Source organism: Rhinolophus sinicus, chromosome 3 (assembly GCF_057876585.1).
Source record: "Rhinolophus sinicus isolate RSI-liver-muscle chromosome 3, RSI-T2T, whole genome shotgun sequence".
Taxonomy (NCBI): Eukaryota; Metazoa; Chordata; class Mammalia; order Chiroptera; family Rhinolophidae; genus Rhinolophus; species Rhinolophus sinicus.
In genome coordinates this window covers 174,850,395-174,869,855 of record NC_142503.1, presented here as the reverse complement: position 1 = coordinate 174,869,855, position 19,461 = coordinate 174,850,395, and the positions used below count along the sequence as shown (strand labels likewise).

Genomic DNA, 19,461 nt, shown 5'->3' with positions numbered 1-19,461 from the left:
TTCAAACCCCAGCTCTGCCACTTATTTAGCTGTGATCTTAGGCAAGTCTCTTAACTTTTCTTGGCATCTGGTTCTTTATCTATAAAATGGGGTAAAGATAATACCTATCTCACCAGTTATGGTGAAGATTAAATGAGATAACACACGCAGAGAGACTAGCACCTTGCCTGCCATGTTCCTACCTCACGGGTTTGTTGTGAGGATTAAATTAATATTAGTACAGTGCCTGGCACAAAGCAAGCACTATAGAAATATTAGCAAATTCAGTTAAAATGTGGTTTATAAATTCTTCATCATACTAGTCACACTATTCCGGGTGCACTCTAGTGTCTAGTGTCCATCTTAATAGGTAGTGTCGGAACAGACCTAATCACGCCAGCCTTTGGCTGAAATGCTAGATGTTAATTCAGCCTTCTTTCTCTGACTGGCAAGAGCATTTGAGCTGCCTTCTTTTCCCTAAGTTTTTAATAGAGTCAGAGACACTTCTCCAAGGAATGTTGGGCCCTGGACCAGCAGTACAGGCAAAGCCTGGGAGCTTGTTAGAAATGCAGAATCTCAGGCCCCACCCCAGACCTGCTGAGCAGAATCTGCATTTTAACAAAATCCCCAGGGGGCACATATGCACACCAAAGTTTAAGAACGACTGTTTTCGGGGACCCTATTTTCAAGAGAAAAATAAAGAACCATATGATTTCACTGATAGGTGGTATATAAAACTGAAAACAACAAAAGAACAAGGCAAACAAATGAAAAAACAAAAACTCATAGACACAGCCAGTAGTTTAGTGGTTAGCAGAGGGTAAGGGTGGGGAGGGGTGGTAGATGAGGGTAAAGGGGATCAACTATATGGAAGGAGAACTGACTCTGGGTGGTGAACACACAATGTAATATATAGACGATGTAATAAAGAATTGTACACCTGAAACCTACATAACTTTGCTAACCTTTGTCACCCCAATAAACTTTAATTTAAAAAATCAATAAATGAAGCACCCTAAGCCTCCTCATGAGACGAGCCTTTCCCGCAGACCTTGTAGAGTCAGGGCAGTGTCAGTGTTGGCTGTCCGGGTATGGTTGGAGGTGACAGGGGCTTTCCTGCCCCAGTTCGGAGCCAGAAACCTGCCAAGGCTTGATGAGATGGGGGCTACTAGTGCCCAACTGTGGAGATAAAGACTAACAAAAGAACCCAACACAGAAATATGAGGCTGCTGAAAGCTCCCACAGAAAGGCTAAAAGCTCCACCACCAGCTCTATTCCATAGTCCCAGGTCAAGGAAGCTTCTTGAGCATTAGCTGGTCAGGAGCAGCCAGGATAAATTTAGAAGTGATGAAAAGGAGCCCTTCTTGATATGGTGAAAATGCATTTAGTGGGAATCAGGCGGGAAGAGGTCACTGAGTCAGAGATTATTTAGAGAATGTATCTAGCAAGGGACAGCCAACGGGTTAGGATACCACCTACTCATAGCACAGTGCAGAGGCAGATCCACGTATTATCTGCCTGTGCTGCCTGAATTTAAATGGGAGAATTCTGTGGTTCCTCACTGTGGCCACGACTTGGGAATGGCACTCAGAATTTGCCTGCCTGCTTGTAAGACATAAGCTGTAGGAGTAATAGGAGACATATGCTAAAATCCCAGCTCTGCTGCTTACTATAGCTGTGTGACTCTGGGCAAGGTACTTAACCTTTCTGAGCATCTGTTTTCTTCTCTTTAAAGTAGAAATAGTAATACCCATGTTTCACATTGGAAGTAAGGATGAAATAAGCAAGTTCTTCTCAGGGTGATGAATGTAAGATGATGTTATGTTAGATTCTTTTCTCGCATAAAGGGTCCTCCTCCTACGTAGTACTCCTTCATCCACGCAACAAATGAATGCTGCTTCCTTCCCCTTTCACCCTAGAGGAACTCAGTGGTTAAAGATGATCTTTCTCTTTGCAGTACCCTGAGGACCAGAGGCTTAATTTGGAATTGGGTGTCCTCGAAGCAAAGAAATGTTCTGAGAGGCCAGCCTGATGGCCCAGGAATGTGTTCCCTGTTCCCTTCTGGGTTGTTGGTGGGAGATCTCCTGGGAGCACCTTTCCCAAGCAGCACAGCCGGGCCTCAGCTTTGACATGTCCCTCCGCAGAAGGCTCAGGAAGGGGCAGGGCAAGCCTTGGAATCTCTGAAAGCATTACTGGCTCTCGGAACAGCTCGTCAGGTTAGGGTGACCCCATAACCATTTAGGAACCGCTACTGGGCCGGAAGGAGGAATTGGGAATAGGAGAGATGTAGGGTTCAGAGTCCCTCGCCGAAACCCGTGAGGTAGATCTAGGCTGTTGTCAGAAAGCTCTCCTGTGGGCTGGACCATAAAATAGGCTAATAAGCCGAGGGTGTAGTTCAATGACGTCGGGCTTCTGGTCTCTTTGTCTCACTGAGAATCCTCAGGCATTCCATCAAAATCGCCTTCAAAATATTTTTTTGTCCCTAATGAATTATATTTTTATGCAAAAAGGCAGAGCAGAGTGATTTCATGTAGCCTCAGGTGTGTTAGGAATTCACGATTAGTTCCTCAGTAAGTCACGATGGAGGCCCCTCTGCGCCAGGCACTGGGATGACAGTGGCAAATAAGAGACGAGTTTGCTGTGCTCATGGAGCTTACAGTCTAATGTGGACACACAGACTATAAACAAGTAAGTTCATAAGCTAACCAGCTAACTTCAGGCTGTGATTAGTGCACTGAAGGGAATGAGCAGACGGAACAAGATGGAACGTGACCCACGATGCAAAGGTAGAGATGGTGGGGAGGAAAGAGATCCAAGGAGATAATGTGGCCATGGAAGGCCTCTCCGAGGAGGTGATGTATATGTGGAGACTCAAAGGATGAGGCTAAGCACAGACCCAGATACAGAAAACACCCGGGATGATGCCCTAAGTGGGAAAGGACTTGATTGGAGGAACAGAAAGACCAGTCTGTCTGGGACCCGCAAACAAGGAGAGAACACTGAGTGGAGTCAGTGAGGTCAACAGCACCTGGCTCATATAAGACCCTATAGGCCGTGTGAAGAATTTGTATGTATCCAATTACAGGGGGTGTGATTGGACCTGGATTGCATTTTTAATAGATAAACCCCAGTTGTTGTGTAGGGAAGGGTTTATGCAGGAAGAGGGCAAAAGCGAGAGCAGGAAATCTCTTAGGAGGCCATTGCAAAGTCCAAGTGAGAAGCAATGGTGCTGTGATCTTGGTCTTGAAAGCAGAAGGAAAGATGGTGGTGAGTTAAATGGATTAGGGTTGGAGGTGGGAGCAGGGAAGGAGGGAAGAAAGATAGGAAGGAATCGGGGTGATTCCAGGTTTGGGGCTTGAGCAATTTGATACTGAATTGGGGGAATTAGTTTGGAAAGAGAACTTAAGACCTGGCCGGTGACTGAATACATTTAAATGTTCTTGGGCCTCATCTGTGGCTTAAGCAGAACTGAGAACTTTCTCAGTTTTCAAGATCTGGAAGGGCTTTCTCTAGCTCCAGGCAAGGTGACGTCTTAAGTTCAAACCGATGTGATACCTTCCCCATAAATGATCTCAGTAAGGGGATCTCACACCTGCCTCCGCCACTAGTGGCTCCAGCTCACTCAGCTAAATTCCTCCTGCCACTCTTTAATGTCTGCCCTTATTTCCCTGTCTTCAGTAAGTTGCCGATGGCTTCTCTTATTCTGTTTATCTGTTCACTAAACTTCACAGCAAGCACCAGTCATGCTATGTTTTATGACATGTCGTCTGTTCAGCCCAGAGCTTGTTGCTGACAGGGGCACAAGGCCAGACTTCAGGAGAATATGAGAGTTGCTCTCCCTGTTACCACCCTCCGCTTTCTAAGCCCCTCAATAACCCCTTTGGGATCTAGCATCCTGTTTCAGCCCATGCTTTCTTGACCTGACTTCTGTTTCCAGCCCCTACCACCGCTTGGGTCACCAGTTCTATTTATCGATTTCCCCTTTTTTTCTGATGTAATGACTGAAGATCGTAAGACTCCCTCATATATTACTCTCAAAGCACCAAATGGATCATACTGCTCTTAGTAATAACGGTTGCTGTTTATTACACACTAGGGAATAAGTACCCTGCCAAGGGCTTTGTGTGCGTTATCTCATTTAAGAACACTATAAAGTAGGTCCTCGTATTCCACTTTACAAATGAGACTGGGAGAGCTCTAGCAAGTGCCCAAGGTCACCCGGCCAGTGAGAGGTGGGGGGGCCGGATTTGATCCCAGGCATCGGTCGCCATGACCAGTGCCACTGCTCTGAAGGCAGGAAGGCCTTTGGAGACTGAACACTCTCCTTTCTATGGTGGCTAGCCGAGTGTTTCCATGACGGGGATGGGGATGGCAAGCGATGAGGCTGTGGAGTCTTGGTTTTTGAAGCAGTGTGTAGTGGGGGCTGGGGTGTGTCAGTACCAGCTGTTGCATTCACTTCAAGAATGATGGGTCCACATCTGCTTCTACAGGAGCGACAGTGTGGACAGAGTAGCTCCATAGGTGTCCATCTCTAACAGTGACTTGAGAAAGCTCAGGAGAGCAGAGAGGTGGTCCCAAGTCAGAATGTAAAGATAGTCTTACTTTATTAAAAAAAATAAAGAGCGTTGCTGAGGACCTCACTGTCCTCAACAAAGGGCAGGGCTCCGGGCACCCCAGTCTGAAAGAAGGTGCACCCACAGGCTGCTGAACAGGCTTCTGCTGGGTCCCTTCTTTCCTAGGGCTGAGGGCTGAGGGGAGGCTCAGCTCCATGCCGCTCTTCATCCAGCAATGCCTCACATCCCCTGGGAGAGGCCGAAACAGCTTGACTGGGGTCTGGTCCTGAAATGTCCCCATCACAAAGCAAAGGTTGGGAGAGGCTTGGCCCAGTTCCATCTCCATTTTTAAAGCTCCTAGTAATAGTAAAAAGAAGAAGAAATGCAAAGCAGGGTTACTAAAATGGGCTTATAGTTTTTTCAATGTTTAAATGAACAGAATAACACCTTTTAACATAAAAAAACAACATAGATGTGCTAGTCACAAGGTCACTATAGGATTTATAAACTAATAATAAATTCAGACTTAATATGATCTGGTCAGTGTATGCCTGTGACTACAGAAGTTCGCTTGGAGAGCGCTTCAGCAGTTTCTGAGGCCCGTCGTGAATGACAAGAATGTGTGGCTTGAGCCAGGTGGCCCTCCTGGCCTGCCTGTGACAGTCACTGCCACAGAGAAAGAGAGAAGTCCTACTATTCCAGGCAAGACTCCCGCAGGCCTACTTGCCCCGCCCCTTCTGCCCTTTCTATAAAATAAACATTTCAGATCAACATCGGCTGATTTTAAAAGTCAAAAAAAATTTTTTTTAAATCTTTCTTGTCTCAAAAGTAAGAGGAATAAGGAAGCAAACATTATGGGAGGACCTAAATCTCTAAGGCATTACATGTATCATAGATTATTTCATGCTCTCAGAACTGTCCATGTCTGTGTAGCGGCGAAATTATTCGTCCAAGGTCACATAGCATGTCCAGGTTCAGAACCCAGACCCTTTGACTGTGAAACCTGTGCTATTTCCTATCTTCAAGTCTGGCCATGCCATGAAGCCACAGGAAACCCAGGAGGAGCCGAGGCTGGAAGAGGTCAAAGTAGCCCCTCTCCTCCCTGCCCCTGTGAAGTTGGGGCGAACTTGGACCTTTCTGGACTTTTCCACTGTCTCCTTCTCATTCTGTTTCTTCTCCTGGCTGGCTTGCCCTCCCACTCTACTCCTTGCTTATGACACTTATTTTTCCATCCACAGCAAAACAATTCACATCAAGGTAATTGATGATGAGGCGTATGAGAAAAACAAGAATTACTTCATTGAGCTGATGGGCCCCCGCATGGTGGATATGAGTTTTCAGAAAGGTGTAGTACCCTGTCCCCACACTAACGTTAACTTCTTCTCTTCTGTTTCTTCCTTTCCCCAGTCTCTTTGCCTCCTTCTCCTCCCCTTTCGTCTACTTATCCAGTTCACTTTCTCTTTGTTTTCTTTCTTGTTCTCTCTTTTCCTCTCTTTTCACCACTCGCTCTCCTCTCTTCACTCCCAGCTGTGTCCTAACATCTGCCAACCTGTCACATGGTATCCATAAGAGGGGTGTGCAAGAGCCAATGGTAATTTTTGTAAGATGGGGAAATGGATATGGGGAAAACCAGAAAGAGGGGGAGAGGGAGAGAGAGAGGGAGAGAGAGAGAGAGAGAGAGAGAGAGAGAGAGAGAGAGAGCGCTACAGCCCTGAGACTTTCGTATACGAGGCTCTCTGCCTCTCCTGAATGGTTTAATACACAGAAAAGAAAGACCAGATAGCACAATGCAAATCACGACTTGGAAACTCGCCCAGGCTCTCAGCACAGATTTCCAGGCAACAGCTATTCTCAGGGCTAAACTATAGTCCCTGGGCATTGAGAATCAATGTATTTAGATTTGGGTTCTGTTTGTGGCTCATCCCATTGCCCAGAGCAGGCCTTAGGCTCCATCTTATCTGCCATATCCCTGCTATCAAGGTGTGTTTCTCTCCCCAGCCTTGGCTGAGCTGAAAATACAAGTTTGAAATACAAGTAGGTCTAGGTCAGAGACCTACCGACAGTATTCTGTCTTCCCCGTGAAGAGCGCCTAGATGTGGAGGCAGAGTGTTACAACAGTGGGAGAGAGATTCTGACCTGAGCAGATGCTTCTCCAAGAAGTCACAGGACCCTCAGATTAGATAGAGCTTTTGCCTTCAACTTAAATGACTCTATACCCTCCAGGCCTCCGATAAGCAAGTCAGAAAATCCTCTTCTGGATGGAGGACACTATGGACGGGGGAGCTGCTAGGATGTGAGGCAGCAGTCCTTCCCTGGCAGAGCTGTCAATCATATCACTGCAGGCCACGCCCAAGGTCTCAGAGCAGCCCTTCCCATCCGACAGCTGAGTCCCTGCAGTGGAAAAACAGGCCAGGCTCACATCTCCTAGACAGCCCCAGGGCCTGGCACCTCGAGAGCAATTCCCAGAAAATGTTTCTTGAAATCAGTGAGCTTTGTCTTCTCCTCTGAGCAAGGTGTCCAAGAAAGTGCCAGAAAGTTGACCAAAATTATACTCGTAACACACACACACACACACACCCCACACAAATGCACAGCAAGTCCTGTGCCCAACAAACTATCTCAGATCAATCTACCACCTCGTACATAGCAAAGCTGAGCCTGCTTTTAGAATGGAATAGATATATCAGAGGCTCTGATTAGGCTGAACATTTTAGGCTGTTTTTTGTTAGCATTTCTTTGCCCTTTCAGAGAACATTTAGGTCCCAGGCCAAAAAGCAGGGGGGGGGGCGGGGGGGAGAGAGAGAATGAGAATAATCATCAGGGTTCACTGTTGGGACCCACCGACCGCACTGTGGTTCCATGAAGGACCGGGAGAAGCCACACAGGGAGATCCAGGCCCACACAGCAACTTCTCCGATGACCATAGGCCTGAGCCAGGCTCATGTCTGGAGGGGAGTGATTTTTCAGGGAACTTTGATTTCCTGATGATTTGTTTTTAAAAGACACTGCTTCATTGAGATACCCAGAAATGAGCAGAAACCTCCATCACCTTGTCCCTTGGAGCCTTGCTAATCAGCATTGAGGGAGGCCAGCCTTGGGACATCGCCCCGATACGATAGACGTCGAAAGGGCGGTTTAGAATTTCATGATTTACATCGTTTTCTTCACACTTTCCCAGGAATGCGTCAGCTGTCAATATCAAAGGAGCCCTATGTTATATTGTGATTAATACATGTGTATTTCAGTTTCCACCATGGAAGCCCTATGAGATAAAGAATGAAAATGGTAATAGAATTCCACTTTCCTTGCTTTCTCTCTCTCTCTCATTTCCCTTCCTCATAAATACTTTCCTTCCAGATTTTTATTTATGGGGCTCACATGAGAAGTGGGTATAGACGCAAGGAAGGAAAGCAGTCCCTAGTTAGGTACTGTTGACATATTTTCTGTTGTAGAAGGACCGTGGACCAGTAGTTTATCTGCTGCCCAAAGAAGTGCCACTGTTACCATGTGACACCCAGTGGAATGTGCTGCCCAACTCACTTCCTACTAACCTTCCGCAGGATCTAAAATGACTCCTCCCCACCATCAACCCCTTCTCTCTTCCATTTCCCGGCTGTCCTCCTGGATCCCTTCCTTTGCCCACTTTTCTTTGCCTCCTGGCTCCCTTTCCCTCTCACCCATAAGAACAACTATGACCAAGGAAACAAGAAAAGCTAAGACTATTTTTTAAAATATAAGAACAATACAATCCACCATAGTCCTGTCAAAGCCACCATGGCGGGACTGGGCTGCATGTGCCAAGAGTGATGGGGGATGATGTTAAAGGCTGTGCTCCAAGTGACCGACCAATCTGCCGACCCAGTCGACACACACTCTCTCTCTTGTTGTCCCTACAGGAAAACCATAAGGGTTAAAATAGTAGATGAGGAGGAATACGAAAGGCAAGAGAATTTCTTCATTGCCCTTGGTGAACCGAAATGGATGGAACGTGGAATATCAGGTGTGAGATTCTTTAAAAAAAACGAACAAAATAAAACAACAAAAAGAACGAAAAAATTTAAACAAACCGAAAAGCAACAACAACAAAAAGCAACTATATTTTTTCTCCCCCTTTTTCGTCCCTTTTCCTTCCTCCTTTTGACCAACAGACTTTTTTTATTCTTTTCCCTCCTGTATTCTCGCTCTCACCCTGTTTCGGTATCATCTCTGCCTTCTTAGCCTTAGCTTATTTCCAAGTCCTCCTTTCCCACCTTTTGGGCAGCGCTGCAGCCTCTTCATTACCCTCACGAGTTACTTCTGCCTTGTGCTCCAGTTATCTAATGACCACTGTCCCCTGCACTCTCCCGCACAGCCCACACACATACACAATAACCTGTAAATGTGGAAACTCCTTGGTGGGTGGGGAGGAGAAGAAAAAGAAAGGAATGTGATGCAATGCATGCCGGTGCCCCTTCCCTGCTTTCTTCCCCTCCCACCCCTCACTCTCGAGCTTGGATTGAATGGGGGATGGTCTGGAATGGGGGCTGGGCCCATGTTGCAATGATGCTTTGACAGTTTTCTGCTGCATTCCCCAACCTCCTCCGTTGCGTGCTTGCCAGGTTATTCACTTGCAGTGTCCCATAGGCCCCTCTGCCCTTCATGGAGGTAAGTGTTTTATCTGGCTATTTCACAGTTGGGTAGACTGTGGCATGGAAAGGTATACCATTTGTCAGAGGCCACAGCTTCTGAAAGCTGTCTGAGAAAGAGCTGGATTATGTGGCAGTCGTGTAATTTGCAATCCTGAGCTATTCTTCCTCCCCTTAGCATCCTACCCCGTCGCATTCTACCTCTGTTCCTAGCCCAAGGTAAGTTACTTTATTCAGGCTACTTTAGGATAATGCAATCCCTAAAGCAGAAAAATGGAGAGTCTGCAAAAGGAAGGAAGGAATTTTGAGTATGGAAATCTCCCTAGCCAGAGGGCCCTGGAAAAGGACTGACATTGGGCAGCCCCAGAGAATTGACTTACGAGTTTTTCAATTGGAGAAGGGACTCTGAATGCTATAGTGGGTATTAGTCCTTGGGAAACAGGTGTTGGATGGTTCACAGAAGCCTGCCTTCCCTTCACATTTGCAAATGAGCACATCGCCCAGACCCCAAAATAACACATCATCCCACACCAGAGAAATGGCCTCATCTCCTCTTTTCCTCCGGACATTCTTCTTGGAATACCTTCCAGGGTTTCATTCCTGTGGGACTGATTATGTTGCAACCAAGAGAGATGAAAGGAAAGATTTCTTCCCTTGAAGAAAATGATTGGAAGCCACTGCTTTGAAAGTGGTGGAGGAATACATGTGGGAATTGGTAAGGGTGCACTTGGGAAGTACCAAGCGGAGGACATTCACACTCCCCTTTGGGAGATAAATGCTGCTGAGAGCCTCATGGAAGATGAAACAGTGAGAGCCATTTGTTTGTCAAAAAGGGGTGATTATTCTGCAACCACTTCGTATTTACACGGCAAAGAGCATCGTAAAGACTTTCACCCAAGGACAGATCTAAGAGATTCAGCAACTACACTCCCAAAGGCTCAGCAACAGATCTTCTCAGACCCATATGACTGAGCAGTTCTCATTGTCTTCTGTGGACTGTCTCTGCAGACCTGACCAGTTCTATACCACACTGGTTTCAACACACCTGATGTTCTAGAAGCAGAAGTCCCCTCCATCCTCTATTACTCATCCTCTCCTTGGCTACCTAATAGGGTGCTGCCATGAACCTGACTGCCAAAGAGTGCTGGAAGAAAGAAAGAGAAATCTGTGGTTCCATTGCTTCCCAGGCTGTATTCTTGCCAGTCTTCCAGCTTCTGCCACTGAGCATATTCTCAGAAATTATCTCAACGTCGGCGCTACCTCATTCCCACCTCCCTTTGCATTGACTCCACATCTTCATGATTGGTTGGATGCAGCAGACACCTAAGGTCATTGTAAACCAGCTTCATCAATTTTCACAGTCCCAACTACTTAGGCGCCAATGAAAGCAGCACAAAGAATCATACAGGGTAGCTGGAAAGAAGGCAGTGGCTCCGGATAAGAATAGGTTGGAAGTCTGTCCATGACTTTATTCCACTGGTAAAAGGGCTCTTCTTTCCTGCCTCTTCATCAAACCCCTAGGACAGAGAGTGACCTAAGATAAACCTTGTGCTCTTCAAGAGGGTTGGTCAAACGCGAACACCTATGGCTACTCCCCATTTGAGGACTCCTTTTTGCTGTACTGAATTCTCTGTCCAAGAAGATATCAGCAAAGCCCAGGTGGAGCCTGGTCCAGAGGGAGGGCACAGGTAAGAAGACAAGGATGTCATCAAGTCATTGGTGTGCTCTGCCCTGCAGATCTTCCCAGGACCAAGATGGAAGGTGTCAATAGGAAATGTGTCAGTAATTTTCAGTTTCTTCAGGTCTTCCCATATTTTGTCATCAGACCGTAAGGTGAAAGGTCTTAAAACTTGATTGTCTAGACTCAGAATCAAATGAAAACCCATCCTGATTTCCAAATTCCCTGCTGTTCTTGGAGTGAGAAACAGTACAGTGGAAATTGCTTTTCATTATCACTGCTGCATGGGAGCGTCGTAGGCATTCAGCACAGCAAAGTCTCTGCATGGCCAAGATGACAATTGCATTACAAAAAATAAAAATAAAAAAAGGAGTGGATTTGAAATAGGAGATTCTATTCTTGGTAAACAAAAGAGATTTCAGAAGTGAGATTAAAAGTTTTGGACAAGCTTGGGCGGGGAAAAGGGAGGATGATTAGGAAACGTGGTTATGCTGGAGTCAAGTAAGCACTGGGGTCTAGACCTGGTCTCCTAAGAGCAACACTGATGGCAGAGTCAAGGCTGTTAGGCCTGGGCATTGAAAGTCTCGGGGGGAAGGAAAGAACTCTCCCCCAACGATGGGGTCTTTTGGTTCCTCCTCTTACCATATCCATGGGCTCACCCTGACAAGATGCTTCCGATTATTTACAGATCTATGCTGTTTCCTTCTTGTCCCAGTGCAATCTGAGCAGGGATAGACGACTCTTGCCTGACCCTGAGGATCAATATAGGGGAAGGGTCAGCTCCAGCTTCTCTCATAATCAGTAGCAGGAAAAACTCCCTGGAAGTATCGCGTCACTCAAAGTTGATCCAGGGCTACCTGGATCTCACTGACCCATCTGTAACTGCTAGGTGGAACAGCTCAGATTCATGCAGACACTGAGCGGAGAGTGGTGCCATTCTAGCTGACTGCAAGCCCTCTCACTGTGCTAGGATGCTCCTGGTGTTGGGAGGTACGTCTGAGTGAAAAACAGGGCAGCAGGGACCTTTCGGAAGAGCTGCCCCTTGTCTGGCCGACCTGGGTACATTGATGCATTTGGGTCTCTGGTCTCCACTAGAAGTTGGGGTCAAGATGGAGCTCTTCCATGCAGATCCATAGAAGGAGCAGAATTAAACAAGCTCTTTTGCTGTCATCTATCTATCTATTGATCTATCTATCTATCTATCTATCTATCTAGTCTGTCTCAGTAGTAAGGAGATCCATTGATCCATTACGCCTTGTAATTCTATATAGGAGAAACCAGAAAAAGTCAGTTGCTGCTTATATACCATAAAGATTCTGGATCCACATATGTCTTCAGTGGCTGTGAATATGGGATCACAGGCCTGAGTTGCATTCCTAGATATTTTTAGAAGAAACGATTCACAGACACCCCCCCCCACTCTTTCTTCAGCAATCTCTACCAGTCACCAGCTACACCAGGAGTATGTGGAGTATGTTCCTAGACTTGTATTTGACAAGAGCCAAGGAGTAAGGGGATGTACTAACCACCGAGATGAAAATGTAGTATGTCACAAGAATGTTTTATTTTGGGACCTTGAAATCTGAAAGAGTTTAGCGTAAGTACACATTTAGGGACTGGGGACAACCGATGTTGGGTCCATCTTTAATTCAGCTTCCCTGTCCATGCAAGGACCTTGTATGTGTCATCTCCCATCTATGAATAACTCTCAGTCTATTTCAGTCTATGAATATGAGAGCCTCTCTGGTCCAGAATATCTGGGTTCTGGTTTAGCCTGTCCTTTCTGGAACAAAAGGCCAACGATGTAGCACTACAGGATTTGTGAGAAACACGATTGCCAAAATTGTCAGCAAATAACAAAACCTTATTGAACAACTACTAGTTGCAGTGATTTAGCTATGCACACACGATACAGAATGGGACGAGTGCGTGGCCCTGACCTCCAGGCTATATCTATAAAAAGATAAACCATTCAAAGAAAACATTCTGCAGGACTTACCTTTTCACTGGGTCATTCTTTTCAGGGAACTCAAAGTTCTAGCCGACATGGTAGCCACGAAGCCCTTTATGGCCAAGGAAGTGTTATGGGCCCTGGGAGATGTGAGCATGATCTGATTTAAAAATTAAGGATAGAAGACATAGAACTGGGCACTGTTCCGCTCTTGTACACCATGGCTCAGTGCCCAGAGCTCCTATTCAAGCCCCAGGGTCAGATTCTCCACCGATAAGCCAGCTATTCAGGCTGGGTTGCAACCTGTACAGTTTTCAAGGTAACTGATTCTCCTTTATAGAATGGATGTGATAACTTGATTCCTTAGAAAATCACGAGTGACCAACTTCTGTCTCCGCTCCACCTCCTTGGTTCCCCTATCCTCATCCCTCGCTCCCTAGCCCTCAGAGTCACAGGGAAGGTGTGGGGAACACTCTCATAACTGCAGGGACCTGGTGCTCAGCAGTCTCTTCAGTGGCCCACCCCTCTTGCTGCTGCTGCTGCTACTGCTGCATGCTTTAAATGCTGCCTTTCGCATGTGGCTGCAGAGCTCTCACCTACTAAGCTCACTGCTTTCCTTATGCTGCTGCAACCACAAAGCCTGGGGACACTTTCAAGATGGGACCTTAATGTTCTTTCCTTTTCTTTCTTCCCCTTGTCTGGTATCCATTTGCAAACAGCGCTCCTGTTGTCTCCAGGTAAGAAGTGTCTTGCCCCCTCTTTTCTACTTCTTGCCAGTGCTGTTACTTAGTTTAAGACCAAAGTCCTTTGATTTATTTAATATGAACTGTAAGCTCAAGTCAACCTGACAAGTTCTCCTAAAGCCTAGGAGGCTTATTTCCCACTTGAAGTAATCATGAGGAATAGACAATTCCTTGAGCACCATTTTAATCAGTGGATGTGGGTAAAGGCAGAAGCTGGTCCTCTCTGGAACCAGGAAGGGAACTAAAACTTACCAAAGAGATGGTGGGTCATAGACTTCTCCTGAGTTAATTCATCTGTCGTCTCATGTTGTGGGGCAAGACAGGATGAGACTCAGAGCCGAATCTCCTAATGAGAGGATTTGAAGGGAAGTTCTATGATCTTGCGCAATCCAGGGGAAAATAACCAGGAGCTGCTGTGAGGACACGAAAAGCAATTGTTAAAGAATCTGGAATTTTACTGATCCTGGAGATGTTCCATCTTATCAGCTGAGGTCTAAATTGCCAGAACTTTGGTTTATTTGTCACTGAGACTTGAAGTCCCATGTGCCATGAACAACAAGAAGAATGAGGATATTGTGGCAGGTGGAAGTAATCATCTGGCTGGAACTAGAAATGTTAGAGAATTTATTTTGGAGAGATGCTCATGCAGAATCTAGATCGTGTTGTGGGACAGACACCTACCTTGAGCGTCTGCCTGCATCAGTGGAATCCACTCAAAAACAACATCCAACTTTGTGAGCAGATAGCAAAGCACGTCCATCATATCCAGCAATACTGTAGCTTTTGGTGCAGGCAGAGTGAACTCTATAAGACGTCTCAACATATTTTAAAAGAACATCTTACATTTCATAAGTTCTTTGAGCATATTTAAAAAATTAAGATAACTTTTAAGAGGCAAAGCATCTTACATAATTCATTGGTGTTCAAAGTCACCTATAGGTTATACCCTGGGTTTGAGAAGGGGCAGTGCACATAGTAAGGACCTTTGCCTCCTTGGAGCCTCAAACAAAAAAAATGTAGATAAACCCCTATATTTTCCCTTTCTGAAAAAAAATTACACCAGCTTCCTTGGCCTCTTGCTTCCTCTTTATAACAACAGGGTAAGGGCTACCTCCAACCCATATATTCCACTATTCTCCCTGGGTATCTATGTCTAGCCCTGGGTGTTCCTTCTCCATTTCACTCATCCTCTTGCCTGAGAAGGTATTTGTGCGTCTTCATTCCAACTTTTGCTTCCTCCTCCCACCAACCACATACATCAAAGATTGTGATTTAATTTAAGCTTCTTTATATTTTCAACATATTTGCACAAATACCAATAGAAGACGCTGAAAAATAAAGAAGGCATCATTTCCTAAATATTTCAATCTGTAAACCTTTAATTTAGGTGTCCTTGGTTAGACTTTAAATTCACTGGAAATTTTAAATCCTTGTTTGAATTTTCCTGGGTGGACAGTCAAACGTGATTAGCAATGCCTGGTGGTGAAAGATGAGGAGTAAGTATGTTCATTCTGAGCCACAGCACAGAGTTCAGGGACCTGGGAGTGAGAGCTGGCTGCATCGCCCCACTTCTTTCTGAGGGTGTCGGTATTGCATTCATGGCAATTTATTCCTGTCTGGTCTGGAAAGCTCTTTGTTCCTCCAATATTTGCTCAATCTTGCATCCTATTCTCTCTCTGTCTCTGTCTCTCTCTCTCTTTCCCCTCCACCTCTCTTTCTCTCTACCTCTGCCTCTTTTTCTCCCCCCCTCCTTTTTTCTAGATTTGAGTTTGTTTAATCAGTCTGAATATCAACATTACCTGCCATTTATCCTCTTTACTTAAAATGCTGAAGAGTCACATAAACAAGTGGTCAGAATCACTATGGTCTTTTAGCTTTGAGACTGATCACTCTCTCAAGAAATTAAACTTCATTTGAATTTAAGGAATGATTATTACAAAAATAGAAAAAAGAGAAGAATTACTACCAAACCAAGACACCAAATCAGAGTTGATTTAAATGCAATAAGTGAACCAGATATATAGATATGAAACCTCTCTGGGGCTGAGGGAGATTCAAAGATAGAGGACTGGTCATTTGTCAAAGACATTTCTGCAGAAAAGCTAGATGGAAAAACTGACTGTCACCACAGGGGTGGACAGGTCAGCAGGTTGATCAATATCCTGCCAGATGGAAACAGTGTTAGATTGATTGCTAGACAAGGGGTTAGACAGGTACATTTATATGTCACTGGAGAGCTCATTATATTGGTATAAAGTTCTTGTGGCACATGTAAAGTATGACATGGGGGAGTTCGAGATGGGGATGGATAATAGTGTCGCTGCTAGGATAGTCATTTAAATATGGTTCCAAAACCCAGAGGTAGAGGAAAAGAGTACCCATGCTTTTAAGGAATCTATGTCTTTTTCCAAAGGCTTTTTCTCAGAGTGGCTTGTAGTCTGGCTTCTAGGATCACTGACTTCATAGCTAGAATCCTGGATATACCCAGATTTACTTTCAGCATTAACTAATAAGAGACTCAGAATTAATTAATTAAATGAAGGCAGGCTGTTAGAGGGTGATTGCTAACTTAGAAATATACAGAAGAATGTAGAACCTTGAGAAATCATTGTTTCTGAAAGCCGTCTCCAACACTAACGGGAGGACAGCACCACGGACAGCTCCCAAACATTTTGGGATTGCCTTCTGTGTTTGGTGCCAGAAGCACTGAGTAAAAACAGCCAGCTCAGGAATCCTCTGCACACTGTCTTACCATCTTCATTCGGGCCAACTAAGAAAATCCGTATATAAAATAGGCTCTCTGCTTGGTAAATTTCCACCCTTGGCTTATAGTCCTTTCAGTGAATTCCTTTCCTTGCTTGCAACCTCAAGAACTCAAGTCTCACCCCTCCACATGCTTCACCAAGTTCCCAAGATAGAGAGAAAAGAAGACCTTGGCCTCTGACCCAATTTGTCCTTCAGATTATCCAAAGACTAGAGGATTTCCCTAGGAGATTCACTGTGTGGAATGAAAGCCATTAAGGAGCCGAATGAAAGAATTAATTGCATGTCAGAATGTGGACTTGGATGGGAAGATACTTAGACAAGCCCTGAAAGAAACAGGCTGCCAACAGCAATTTTCAAATCAGAGGGGAATAAAAAGATTCAGCCTCTATTTCACTGTAATCCAGAAAACATGTCTTCATGGTGAAGTGGTCTTAAAATGGACTCACCAGCCAAAGTGGAAAAAACTTCTAACTGTCCAACATGAGAAGGGACCACTGGCAAATGAGTCAAGACGCGGAGGGACACAGGGAGTGCCTCAAAATAAAGTAAAGGAATCTCTTTCTTTGGTTGTTTTTCAACCAATATTTGTATTTCAGAAGAAATATGCCTGCTTGCTGTAGAACTCCTTGGGATCTTGCATTGGGAATTCATAAAATTTGGGGGGAAATCTTCCAAGTTACTTTCTTATTGTGAGGGTAATGTTCACTGCTATGAAATGTAGATATTCCTGGAAATATCCCCCCTTTCTCCTTTATAAAAGGAGTAGTGCCAAGGGTGTTGGCAATAGATGTTAATGTGAAGCAGTGGACATTCTCCTTGAATTAAATGCACCTCTGACCTCCCAGAACTCTTATCTGAAGTAGCTGAGCAGTCAGACGCAGCGTTTAACATAGCTAATGATCAAGAGCTGTGCTCCCAGCTCTCCAATATCTCACCAGATGACTTGGGGACTTCATTTTGTAGTATTTCTCAGGTTTTGGGGTCAGGTTGCTCACCAAGGTATAAAACGGAAAGAGGAATATTTATTCCAGGTCTACAAGGAACCCTTCCATGGTCTGGTGGTCATAAAGTGTTCAGCGCTTTATAGAAAGAGGCACTAAAACGTACACAAAATCCCCACTCCCAAGAGCTATTTGCTTTATGCCCACTGCCCAGGCCTAATAGTCTGATCTTTAGACTTTTAGGGAATGGAGAATGTGCTAAAGCTAGTCTGATTTTGTTTTGTTGCAGAGGTGACAGACAGGAAGCTGACTGTGGAGGAAGAGGAAGCCAAGAGGATAGCAGAAATGGGAAAGCCAGTACTGGGCGAACACCCCAAACTAGAGGTCATCATTGAAGAGTCCTATGAGTTCAAGGTCAGGCCATGAGTGAGACCTAATTGAATAACAGAGTAATAGGGTGGGAGGCAGGAGACCTGGAGTTTTGTTCCAGTTTTACCACTGAATACGTGAAGTTGAAACTGAACAAATCACTTACCCACCCCAGTCTCAGCTTCCCCACTTGTGACATGGAATGAATAGCGCTGGCCATTCTGTATCTGAGGAATGTTGTCAGGAAACATAACATAGCATATGTAATAAATGGGCTATAAAGCCCGTAGCTGTGTAATTGCTATGGTTTAACTGTATTTTAAAACAAAGATACTAAAATTCACTACGCCAGGGCAAGGTTTATTGATATCATTACCATTGTTCTCTATTGTCAGCAGTCAAAACAAGGGTTTCCCAGAAGATACCCCCCAAGGCCATCCCATGCATAACTTTCAGAGCACAGGGAGCCCCTGAGATGCAGGGTATCTTTCATTCCCTTGAAACACCAGACTCCTCCATGGTTCTGAGCATTCTAACCTCATGGTTCCAAGTTTTTATCTCCCTGACAGAGTACAGTGGACAAACTGATCAAGAAGACAAACCTGGCCTTGGTTGTGGGGACCCATTCCTGGAGGGACCAATTCATGGAGGCCATCACTGTCAGTGCAGGTAAGAGGGTCTCACGATGGGCACAGGCTTTGCTGGGAGAAGCAGGTGACACCGGAAAAGGAAGAACACAGCCACACCAACAACCCACCAATTTCTGGGAAGGCCTCAGTGCCCAGAGCTCCCCAGCTCTAGTCTTTGATGTCTGCCTATTTCACTCGGTCACTTTGGAAAAGAATCATGGGGTAACTAAAAGAGCATGGCTATCTCTGATTTCAAATCCTGGCTCTGCAGTGTGAACTGGGACAAGTTATTCTCTCTAGGCCTCCACTTCCTCATCCCAAAAGGGAACTATTGCTACCTTTCTCAGAAAAGTAAGTAGAATGTTGCAGAGTCTGGTACCAAACATGAACTCAGTACATTCTGGTTTCCATCCTTCCTTCCTCTCATTAATTTGGTCCTCATTTTTGTAAAATGGAAAACTAATTTAACTTAAAGATGTGGGGGTCTGGAGTTTATAAAATCTTTGTACTGCTTGACAGATCCCCACCCTGTATGCTTCCCAACCTCTCCTTTGGCAGTGACTGACAGGGTCCCTCAGTGGGGACCCACAGCCCAGCCAGTGTCCCAGAGGCCGCAGGTGTGTTGCAGGGGGATGGGAGGCTCCCACCGCCACCACCCCCGATATTACTTCTCAGTACCACTGAGGCCCCTTGTACTGCAGATCACTACCAGCCTTGTCTCTTTTCATGAGGCTTTGTTGTCATAACAACGCACAGGGTCATATCCTCAAGGCCCCAGAGCCACTACAAAAGTGCAGCCAGGAAGACAGGACTGCTGCTGCTGCTGCGGGTGCCCCACTTTTCACATCGCCTGCTTCAGATACTCCCAGTTCTCCCTCTGATGACCTTCCTTTGTCCCTAAAGAGACAATCATGGAATGTAGGCCACATAATCGAATGCTCTCCATTTTCAAATGAGGGAACTGAGGTTCAGACACAAGAGGTGATTTACCCCAGGCTACAGATTCTCTTCATGGCAAAACTGAAATGGGAACCCAAGTATCGTGACTCCTGCTTTTTTTAAACCCAGCTGCCATAGGCTGTGTCAAAACATTACAGCGGTTGCCCTTGATGAGACACCAGCATGCTGCAGCCCATCCTTTCCTCCTGGGCTGCTGAATGGGCAAGTCTGCCCACATTTCCTGACAAGGACAAATGGTGCTCATCCCTGCTCTGTCCCATGGGATAT

At 45.4% G+C, this 19,461-nt stretch overlaps 1 protein-coding gene across 13 annotated transcripts in view; it reads left to right on the top strand.

The window, feature by feature from the left end:
* SLC8A3 (solute carrier family 8 member A3) overlaps positions 1-19,461 on the top strand; it is a 166,909-nt gene that overhangs the window by 142,222 nt on the left and 5,226 nt on the right. For 7 of the 13 annotated variants that reach the window (XM_074327282.2, XM_074327279.2, XM_074327281.2 and 4 more), the window contains 4 exons: positions 5,771-5,877; positions 13,506-13,523; positions 17,526-17,650; positions 18,175-18,274. In XM_074327282.2, the coding sequence (XP_074183383.2) occupies positions 5,771-5,877; positions 13,506-13,523; positions 17,526-17,650; positions 18,175-18,274 (350 nt within the window). Of the gene's footprint in view, positions 1-5,770; positions 5,878-8,428; positions 8,533-13,505; positions 13,524-17,525; positions 17,651-18,174; positions 18,275-19,461 lie in introns of those variants that run through there. The other 6 variants (XM_088797388.1, XM_019733511.3, XM_074327284.2 and 3 more) reach the window with 4 other exon arrangements.